The sequence below is a fragment of the Macaca nemestrina genome, chromosome 6 (assembly GCF_043159975.1).
Source record: "Macaca nemestrina isolate mMacNem1 chromosome 6, mMacNem.hap1, whole genome shotgun sequence".
Taxonomy (NCBI): Eukaryota; Metazoa; Chordata; class Mammalia; order Primates; family Cercopithecidae; genus Macaca; species Macaca nemestrina.
The window spans coordinates 72,802,422-72,813,540 of record NC_092130.1 but is presented as its reverse complement, the minus strand read 5'-3'; the positions used below and the strand labels follow the sequence as shown (position 1 = coordinate 72,813,540).

Sequence of the window (11,119 nt, the reverse complement as noted above, 5' to 3'; positions counted from 1 at the left end):
CTGAAACAATAGAAGGGGAACTAGGCTCATTTGCTCCCACTTTGTTTAACCTAATTGTTAGACATAAAAGATAATTTCCCATATTTAGAGTTATTTTTTCCTTTTCCCCCAAATTCTCATTTGTCTCCATAAAATTAAAAACTATTAAAAATGTAAGCAGGTGAAGTTGTCTATACATTATTGAGTTTAGTAAATGTAACAAAATTGTTTATCCCACTGACATCTACGAAATATGAAACATCAAGTATCATGTCTGTCATCATCACAACCTAGATAACAATTTGCACCATAATTATCCAATCTAACTATGCCATAACTTCCTTTAATTCAAACCACAACACTGTGTGTTTCATATAAAAATACTTTCATTTACTTTCATAATTTTCAGGGAAAGAGGCAAGAGTTAATTCTTAAATATAGTTTTTACATATATAAATAATTAATAAATTTTAAAATGGAAACTCTGACAGCTTGGAAACAGCAAGAAAAAAAAAAACAAAAGGTATTTGTTAATTCATTTAAAAACAAAAGGTCACTTTGAACACTCAGTTATTTTAGTCTCCTCACTAGCCAAAGAAAAACAGATGCTAGATATCAGAGGAAAGTTTTCTGTGCAAAAATGGTCAACTCATACCTGAACTTTAACCATGATACATGTATCTGTTATTAAAACGTGCACTTTATTTATTGCCTTTACACTACATCTACAACCACCCAAAATCCTACCTCTAACGAACTGAAGCAGTTTTTCATACGTGACATTAGTAGTATTTATCTGTGCCCAGCTTAATCAGGCTAAGTCAGGTTACTTCTGAAATAAATTTTACAGAAGCTCTGTTTTTGCTGCAGTACATGAGAATAATGTTCCCAGCCATCATCAAACACATGCAGTAGTAAGGAGTATAGTATAAATTTTTAGTAAAGTTTACTAGGTCACTTGGTTTTCCAAATGTATCCAGAAATACAAAACATGACAGAAAATATAGTAGACTCAGTTGATATACTCTCACAATTTTTAGTAATAAATATGAATTTACTTGTAAAATAATCTATGAGAACCCACAAGAAAGATTTGTTCTAATGTGATAGGAAGAGCTTATATTTCAGAGACAAAAAGGCTCTGGCTTAATATAATCTATCTTAAATAACCCCAACTGCTTCATTTTTAGAGGTACCTATACTCTTATCAGTACCTTTTGCTGGAGAAAGATTCCTGGTAGACTTGAGTAATTTAAAAAAAAAAAAAAAAAAAGGCAACCAACAAATAAAAAGAACTACTTAGCATAATCAGAAAAAGGAGATCAGGATTTGGCGGTGGAGGTGACAATAGGGGCTATTGATATGTTCCTTTGAAATTAGCCATAAAGTATAAGCTTCAATAAAAAAATATTTATAGAAACATGGTACAGCCCAACATTTAACATTAATATATAATATGCCTGAGTTTAAGCATATTATTACTAAGTTAAAACATTCTTTTCTGTCAACTAAATATAAGATAGCATTTTAGTGAGTTCGCAAATAAGATAGAACTTTAAATGTAGAGAGCCCTGCCAAAATGATCATAAAGTGGTTTAGTCCTTTTCTATCGTCCATATTCATTTCTGGACCAATTTCACGAAAGAAATAAAATCGGTCTTAAAACAAGATGGCTGCTTCTAGGGGGAAAAAAAAAAAACCACGCTGATTTAACTGAAAGCCAAAAAACTAGCTTTTCTAAATCAGGAAATAAGACTTAATCATATTTTTTCTAATCTCTAAGTAGGTATTCATGTACTTCCACATGGTAATCCACATATTATACTGTGCAGTTATTTTTAATCATTAATAGCAAAGTGATTTTTAAAACAGGTCTAATCGATGTGTACTAGTAACATGATTGTCCAAGGCATATACATATTTGCTAATATATATGACTGTCCAGAGCATATGCCCAAACTTCTACTTTTAGTTCATACCAGAATCATGATCATCAGTCATGAAAATCAGGTCACTTGATAAGCAATAATAGAAAGAATATTTATATCTTATATCTCCTAAGAATCCAATCATAAAACAGGCAGTCATATCCTATTACAATCAAATCAACTGTACTTGACTTTTTAAAAGTAAAAATCATAGGAACTTTACTGTTAGACGATCTTTCCTTGAGCTATACTTTGCTGACCCTCCCTAAAGCAACTGGAAGATCAATTCCGATATGCATATAAAAATTAAGAGCATTTTATCCATCTTGAAATAATTTTAAAATAAGATTTTTAAAAATCATTCAAACCTATTTTTATTCCTCACTTGAGTGGAAAATAAGACCTGACAGTAACATTTTCTTCAACCTGTCAACTGTCAATTGTATGAAGGATGTTTCTAAAGATGACAAAGGTTTATTTTTCCTTATTGAAAATGATAGAATTCTACCTGAATGAAAGCTGAGCTAACCATCACTGTGGTACACTACTGTCTCTCAGCAACTAGTTAGCTTAAATAAGAGTTTTCAATATTTTAAAATAATGTTTTCATTGAACTATATGGTTTACTGTTTGAAAATTATATTCAGAAGCCTCAAAAACAAGAATTTGCATCCACTCAAATTTTCCAATTAGAAAATAGCATACAGATTTCAGTTTACAATAAATCCTTTAGAGAGTACAAAAAGAACTATCAAGAATATGAAGATATTAGGAATGATTTTACTCAAAATCATGCAAAATAGTTGTAGTCAGAAAAAAACTTGATTAATTTTTAATTTTAAGCTAAGTGGTCCTGTGTCATTGTGCTCCTTTATGACTGACTAAATTTTGAAAACATAAATGCAGACAAATTTAAGAGGAAATAGATCTCCTAGTAGTGAGTAATATCCTATTCAGAAGCACTGGAAGTTCACATTAATCACAAGAAACTTTTCTACAAAACAGCTCAGGACATAGGTTGAAAAGCAGACTAAAATATAAATTTGATAATATAAATCAGCCCCTTAAAAGAGACAGTAATTTATTGATGTTTGGCTAAGACCACCAACACAAGACAAATTATTAAAAGTGAATATTAATACCTCATTTCTTATACTCCTCTTTGAGGTTTTTATACCTGAAAATGAAGGTGTTATCCGTCACAAATGATCAAAGGGCAATTTTTTTCCTCAGTTCAGAAGGCTGATCTGACTGAGTTGTCCTGGGTAAGAGGCAAGGACCTTCCTCACTGTGCTTAGGGAAATTGAGGCTTCCTTTGCAACATGGATATTCTAATCAGGAATGCTATTTTAACAGTTTGTATACTGCTTCTGAAAAGAAAATTGATAATACAGAATCTTCAACATAGAGTCGTTCATTATTTCAAACAAAGTATCACAGCTTTTTAAGTCCTTATTACTATAGAAGTTATTCAACACATACACAAAAATGAGGAGGGTTGAGTGGTATCTTATAAAAAATTTCAAATTGATTTATATTGAAAAAACAAATCAATAAGCACTAGACCAAATGCTACCCAACATGTAAAATTCTATTCTTAACATATTCTCATATTTTGTTCATTTTTATTTTAATGCTTTCTCTCTCTCAAAGGTAAATTTTCTGGCATATACTTATCCCAAGCTAGCAAAGGCCAGAACTCCTGAAGGACTAATTGTATTCATTCATTTTCTTGGCCCAGCATGAAGCTGGTAGCTTGCTTGGTTCATAGCAACAGGGGAGAAAAGGAGGCACTCATCTTTATCTGTCCTCATCCAACAGGAAACCAGGCCAGTGGACAGAACGCAATGCAATGCCTGTTCAGAAGGCATTCTGCAAGATTAAATGGCAAGAAATTCACAAGGTTAATTTGCACCCAAGTAACTAAGTGTTCCCTCCAAACCTGATCCTCAGCCTTCAAAGGTGGAAGCTTCTGAAGCTATTGATTGTTAGCCACAACACATATGACAACAAGATATTAGTTCAGTGAGGTGATGGTTTAGTTATCACCACCACTAATTACCTAACAGACAGTAATAAACTACTGAAGACTCTGATACTTTTAATCACAAGTAGTTTACTGATCTTGGTCTTACCCTGAAAATGCCAAATTAGACTATAGAGTCAAATCTGCCTCAAATAGCTCTAATGTTCCTGTCATCTAAAAATCAGACAGTTGAGTATTTCTGATAGTTTATTGTGAACATATAAAATAATGAATAAAATAGGTAGAACATATCTCAGTAGCTAACTCTACTTTTCAAAATTCTACGGAAAACTGGCCAAAAAACAAGAAGCATACTTCTCTTTTACAAATTTCTAGATTAAAAAAAGGCGGGGGGGAGTCAATTCAGGTCTCTTACAAACATATAAGCATAAAAACATGGGTTATAAATCTCAGTCATACTGCCTTATTTTTATCCTGGTACTTGCATAAATTCTGATATAAATTTCAGAATAATAAAATTACTACCAATACATCTAATAAAGTGATACGTTACATTGAGGCTTAAAGTTAATGCATTTTACTTGAAGAACATTTATGTTTCTAACATACAAAATATTACATTAAATATTTAAAATTTCAAGAATAAGGACAATCCTTTCTAAGTTTCGTGACAAAACTCATTCAAAACCAAGATAATATTCAATCTTTACTCACAACAAATTCTTAGATTTAAAGCATGCTGATTTCATTTATTTGTCAGTGAAAAGGTCACAGTGCCGGTATACTGGTATATATATATATATATATATCAAAATGATGATGGCTCAGATTTTTTTAAATGGAGCAAGTAAATTTTGAAAGAAGAAAAATACTCAAGGGAATATGATTAGGGAAAAAAAAATGTCACTACTTCTCTCTTCTTAGCCACATACATTTGACCTGTACTGCCAGAGGATTTGGGAGTGTTGACCTAGAATTCACATTACTTTCACAACTCCAAGATCATATGTTAACAAAACTAAAAGGTGTCAATTACCTGCTACTCTAATATGAAATGTTTAATTTACAAGTCCCTACAAGAATTGAGAAAGTCCAAAGAAAACATGATTAGGTTAAAGTTTAGTAAATCCTTGATGAATTACAGATATATTTTCCTCTTAAGAATATAACCTTTTAAATTGATGATACTCAAACCTTAACGGAAGCAAAACACCGGTTGAGGAGGACTGGTATTCCTAAAAGAGTGTTGGTCATATTTGCTGCTGTATTATTTGATTATTGCATCAATAATGCCAACCAGTAGGAGATATGTTTAATTACCCTAATGTCATTTCGGCAAATAGTCAAAATAATCCAAGAAGAACTTTCAATATGCACTCGATGTTTAAAAGTATATTCTTATTAGAAGCACCAAAAACTGTTTATGGCATACTTCAGATGAATAGGCATGTTCTTAGTATTATGACTCTCTTTATAAGCACAGCTACTAAAGAGGACTGTAAATAAAGTTTTATTACTGGAAGTCTTTTTAACATTACTTAAAATCTTTTTACATTCTTAAAGAAATTAAGGACAAATAGTTATATTCTTCTTGATGTGGATTTTCATTACTCAAAGTTACGTAGTGACATTCCAGTTTAGAATTCAGCATAACATTAAAAGGATCATTTGATTATTTACACTTTCAGGTAAAACTTATACAAGTTTTCAAATTTTGGAAATATAGAAGATGCATTTAGGCAAATGTTATCATATATTTCTATTCAAACTGATAGTTCTCAGTTGCTATTTCACAAATTTGTGCGAATTCAACACATAAAATCAGTTTGGTCCCCTATCCAATAAATACTACCAACTAAAAAGTTATCAGCATTTGAAAACTCAGTATCCACTTCTCAGAAGTGAATACCTGGGTACATAGATTCTAACAGTAAAACTATTCTGACAACAAATAAGTTTAATATTTTTCCCATGAAACTACATCTATAGATGCTCATTTATCAATGGAGATGCAGTAATGAAACTCCATGTAGAAGATAAACTCCTATCAGATACACAAGTTACACATAACTCAAGTTACACAGTAAGATACTGTACTTAATCCCTGTGATCAAGATACATTTAATTCTGATTTTACCTAAACATAATTTCAAATTGAATCTGTTAGTATAAGCTAAAGTAGATTTACTTCATTTAGACACAGTATACATTATCATTAGTTTAATGTGCCCACTGAAGTTATAGTCTGAGGGAAAAATAAAAAAATTTATTTAAGTTGCAATTAAAGTCCTCTATTCTTTTTTCAAAAGATTGAAGTCTTTCTAGTTTAGCAAAATCTTAACAGATAGGTTCTATATAAAGACACAAAGCATGGCTAGCTTACTTTACAAAATAACATATATGAAGAGGAATTGCACAACACTGAATTTATAAAATTTACTAAACCCGTGGAAATTTTCTGAAATATTTTCTTACTATGGTTTGTGAAAAACTGTTAGTTTTTATTTTTAAAATACTTATTCGGCATGTGGCCTCTTTAAAATTATATCCAAGTTGACTTTTCTTAATGCATCAAAAAAGCAACATCTTATTCAACACTTCAGAGATAAAACTGCCTACTTTTAAAATATTGTTTTTAAAGTAAGTTTTTAACTGTGATAACATACCAAGATAAATGTGTCCATAAATTCCTAAGAATAGTAAGTGTTAGGGCTGTATCTCTTGGGGTTAAGAGGAGTACATCATTCTTTCTTTTGGCCATTATCAAACTGATAATGATCAAATAGAAAGGTATTTCCACAAACCTGAAATCAGAATACCGATTTAGAAATACTCTTGGTATTTTAAAATTCTGCAGATCAACTTTGTCTGGGCAGGTTCAAAGCCTCCGTGGCATCCTGAGCAGAAGAGTTTTCTGCAGGCAGGGCAGATCTATTAAAAAACATGACCTGTGACAAAAATCAATGTGCTAATCTCAAACCAAACAACAGTATCAAAAGCATAAAACAGAGATAACCTAAGATAAAATGTCCTCAAACTAACTCAGTCTAGCTTGACAGGTTAAGAAGGGGGGTTAGAGTAGGGGTGCTGCTGGTTCTTTCCGTTTTAAGCCAGGAAGACTGGAACACCCAAGTATCCAAATAAATGAATGCCATGAGAAAAAGATCACATTGTGGAGTTTGGAATGGGAAAGAAAAGACAACCAAGAGCAAGATAGCCCAAATTCAACGAAACTATTTCAGTGTTGCTTTATTTAATAAGGTGCTAAAGTTCAGAGATACACATTTCTGCTTCGTATATGCTGCCTAATAAAGCACAAACGGGGGGAAAAAACTAACATAATGAGACTTGCTTTTAACACCATCACAACTGGAAAGCTTGCTCTATTTGTCTTGTCAGCTTTAATAAAAGGCATCTCCTGTGGCAGGATGGCTTTTCTCTTTTCCTAATAGTGGTAAGTGGCATGTCAAAGAAGAAATCGCTTCCCATTCCACCATCCACCTCCAGGAGACTTGTTTTTTGAACCAAACTTTTAGGACTATCTCCACTCCTGTTCGGCGGTTCATTTAGGACTTGGGCAGTTACCTGAGTAAGACTATCCTGGACTAGCGGGATAAGGGGAACTCCCTCTCGGTTCTGTAACCGGCGGACTGCTTGTGGGGAAAATCTTCCCATCTTCAACTGCGCTGACATTACTCAAGCGGGGAATCCCACTCTTGCCTGCATGCCGAGGGGAGGCTGGAGGCAGGCGGAGAGGGCCCGCCGGACACAGAAAAAAATTGGAGGCGCCCACCGATGCCCTCTCTCCTGGAGAAAAAATTGGAGGCGCCCACCGATACCCTCTCTCCTGAAGAAAAAATTGGAGACGCCCACCGATACCCTCTCTCCTGGAGCCCGGGACGCGCACCAATTCTAGGCTAACCCCTGGGCCTCCCGCCTCTCTCTTCCCAACTTCCACTCCAGCCCAGTGAAAAAACCTGTGATTTTAGATGCAATCGGTACTCTTAATAAATAGTACCCAGGAGGGCACTGAGACCGGGACACAGCTGGAAGCTAGCCTCTGTCCCAGAGAAAGCAGTGCGGTATGGGCCCAGCGGGGCCGACTTCTGTGCACAGACCGGGAAGCAGTAAAGGTTCCCGAACTGCTCCAAACCCGGAGGACCCCGCCGGACACTCTGGATAACCTCCCCACTCCACTCCCAGGGTCCGAAAACACGGGACGTCTGCGACTGGCCGGTGTCCAGCACGCGCGCTAGGACGGCCCCAGGCGCCCACCTCTAGTCTCCCGCGTACCCAGTGGGCTTCGGGGACGCCTACAAATCGGTTCCAGGTAACCGCGCGCGTTCCTCCGGCAGCACATCGCCAGGCCGCGGGCGAAGGGCTCCCACCTCCTGGCTGGGCCAACTCTGGCAGCTTGTTCCGCACACATGACGTAACCCGGTATTAGATCAAACTTTCTGGCATCTTGAACCCACTAGGGTGGGTGGAGGGATGGAGAAGATGGGAGAATCCTCTCCACTGCAAAGCGCGCCGGGCCCAGACTGACTCAGGGGCCGAATGATTTCCTCGCAGTTAAAGAGGAAAATAAAAACCTAAAGCTTCCGCTTCCCAGCCCCCCTCACTTCCCCTAGCCCGTGCGCTCTCTCTGCGCGCACCGGGAAAAGAAAAGGAAAAATTTAAAAAAAAAAAAATTAAAAAAAAAAAAAAACTTTGGGGGATGTTCGGTGGGTTCTTTCTGCAGTCCCTGCGGACCCACGGTCCAGGCAGGAGCTCCCGGCGGCGTACACTGGGGGCTCCCCGCGCCGGGATCCGGATGCCAGCCAGCCTGCCGGGGCTGGGAAGCGGAGAAGTGCCGACTCCCCGGCTCCCGCCCTTTTCCGAGTCTCCCCGCGCCCCGCAGAAACAGTTGGTCTGGGCAGCCCCGGGGACTCCCAGGGGCACCTGGCCTTTCCGCGGCGGCTTAACAAAGAGGGGCGCGACGCGAGCGCTTCCCGCCGACGCCTAAAGCCATCAGTGCCCGGGCGACGCAGGCTCCTAGGGTGCGCGCCGCCAGCGGCTGGTGCGCGCGGATCCCCGCCGCCGCTCCTTCCGCAGGGCCCCGAGGCCCGGGTAGCCCCGGCTCTCCGCCCCTTACCGGCTTACCTGGGGTTGCTGCTGTTCCAGTAGACAGCGTAGCGGTCGGCGACGGTCTTGGAGCCCGGATCCTGGCTGAACACACACATCCAGAGCACCAGAAACACCAGCGTCAACATCTCCACGTGCAACATCACGCCTGGCCAGCGGCGGAGCCCCCGACGCGCCACTCCGGGGAGAAAGCAGGGATCCGGAGGGAGGGAGGCAAAGGGACAGAGAGAGAGCGGGCGCCAAATAAATATGAATAAATAAAAATGAAGGGGGGCAAGAAAGGAAAGAGGTGCCCACCAAGCTGGGGAGGGGTAGGAGAGCGAGAAGAAAAGAAGGCGGTGTGGTGGGGGGGATAAAGACAAACTCGCACCCCCACTGGAGGGTTCAGGAAGAAAAAGGAATCACAAGATGGAGAGAAGCGTGCGTGTGTGTGGTGGCGGCGGCGAGGGCGGGGGAAGAGGTGCCAAGCTGTGTCTCGGGCGGCGGCGGCAGGCCGGTCACCCCGGGAGAGGGAGGTGCGCGCCGGGCCGGGCGGCTGCAGCGCGGGTCGGGGCAGGCGGCGGCGCGCGCTGCACAGTCACCGGGAGTTTCGCGCCGCAGCCGCGGGGAGACATACACCGGCCCTCCGGGCCCGGCTCAGCGTCGGCGCAGCGGACTACGCACGGCTCCGCCGCCGCCCGGGGCCCTCGCACTGCGCCTCGCTTCCCTCCAAGTTACTTTGGCGGCCGGTGGGAAACTGCAGGAGGAAGGCGACGTGCAGATAGGGGGCTGCGCGCTTGTGGTCCCGGGAGTCTGAGAACCCCTTTCCTCAGCCTCCTCTGTGCCTTAGCCGGGCGACCCCCAGAAATCTCAGAGGAGTCGTAGGTGCTGCGGTACCGGGCGGTGCGCGGAGAAGGGTGGGGATCCGGAGCCGCAACCCAGCCCTGTTGGTGTCCTGGAACTGGTTAAGCGGCAGCTGCGCCGGCGAGAAGCGGTCTTGCCTCGAAAACCTCAAAGAAAAGTTTGGCTCTTCGCGTCTTCCGGCAGGTCCCCCAGCACAGTCGGACCGCGGCGGTAGCGGAAGAGGGCACCCCGGGTGCTGGCCGAGCCTCGGGGATTTCTTGCGCGTGCTTTCCTTGGCTGGGTGTGGGTGCACCACAGTAAATGAAGAGCAGAGGTTAAGGCCAGCCGGCCTGGCGGAGCTGGGATGCCTAAACCTGCAAGACGACGCCAACCCAAGTGTTCGGCTGGAGAGCGGGAGGGGAAACAATCACTTTCAAATGGATCCCTCCAACTCCTGGATGGGCTGATGTCAGTCTCCGATCGCCTTCCGAGAGGGAGACTGAGCCCCCACACGCGGTGCCAAGAGCCCGGGGGTGAGCTCTCAGAAGTGTCCCTGCGACTCCGGCGGGTCCAAGCCTAGCAACTTGTAGAGATGCATCAATCAGTTTGAAATGGGAAAAGAGAAAAAAAAAAAAAAAGGGATCGCACGAGCGAGTGGCACCTCCCCGATGACTACATCAGAAAACCTTCCCGCAGCTGCTCCTCTTTCCCTCCTTAGGCACAGCAGCAGCAACAGAGGTGAAAACCACAAACCGAATCCTAAAACCCCTACCCAGGCGGGAAAATAAATAAACTTGAGCGCAGCAGCAGCAGCAGCACGAGCAGCCCAGGAGGAATTGAAACGACTGGCAAGAAGTGGAAAGGGTTTTGCAAAAGTCAGTTTTGCAAAAGAGGGGGAAAAAAGAGAGAGAAAAAAATGCTTTATGGGAAAAAATCTCCTCGGGCACGCCCCCTCGTTAATGACTTGCGTGTAAAGCCGACAGCGGCGGCGACCCAGCGGCAGCAGCCTCAGCAGAGCGCGAGGCCGCGCGCGTGAACGTGGACGTGGGCGGGGGGATGGGGCTCCGCCCGGGCGTGTTGCGCGGGACGCGGGGCGCGGGGCTGGCAGGCGGGCGGGCGGCGCGAGCGCGGGTGTGAGCTCCGGACAGAGCAGGGGGAGGTGCCGCCAGCCCGCGCCCAGCCAGCGCTGCTGCCGCGGCGGCCCGGGTCATGTGGACTGCTTTTTTTTTTTTTTTTTTTCTTTTTCTCCTTCCACGCCGTTTACTTGGGAAGGGTGCGG

General features: G+C 41.8%; 1 protein-coding gene and 1 long non-coding RNA gene across 3 annotated transcripts in view; both read right to left on the bottom strand.

Annotated features, from left to right (window-relative positions):
• The window catches only part of LOC139363807 (uncharacterized), a 38,800-nt gene extending 30,637 nt beyond the window's left edge, over nt 1–8,163 (bottom strand). Inside the window, exon 1 of the long non-coding RNA XR_011624811.1 lies at nt 3,085–8,163. This is a non-coding gene — a long non-coding RNA (uncharacterized lncRNA). The remainder of the gene's footprint in view (nt 1–3,084) is intronic.
• The window catches only part of LOC105471088 (ephrin A5), a 296,118-nt gene extending 285,223 nt beyond the window's left edge, over nt 1–10,895 (bottom strand). The window contains exon 1 of one of the 2 annotated variants that reach the window (XM_011723456.3): nt 9,037–10,895. In XM_011723456.3, coding sequence (XP_011721758.1) covers nt 9,037–9,161 — 125 coding nt within the window. In that variant the 5' untranslated portion in view covers nt 9,162–10,895. The remainder of the gene's footprint in view (nt 1–9,036) is intronic. The other variant, XM_011723453.3, reaches the window with a different exon arrangement.
• Nucleotides 10,896–11,119: the final 224 nt, after the last annotated feature.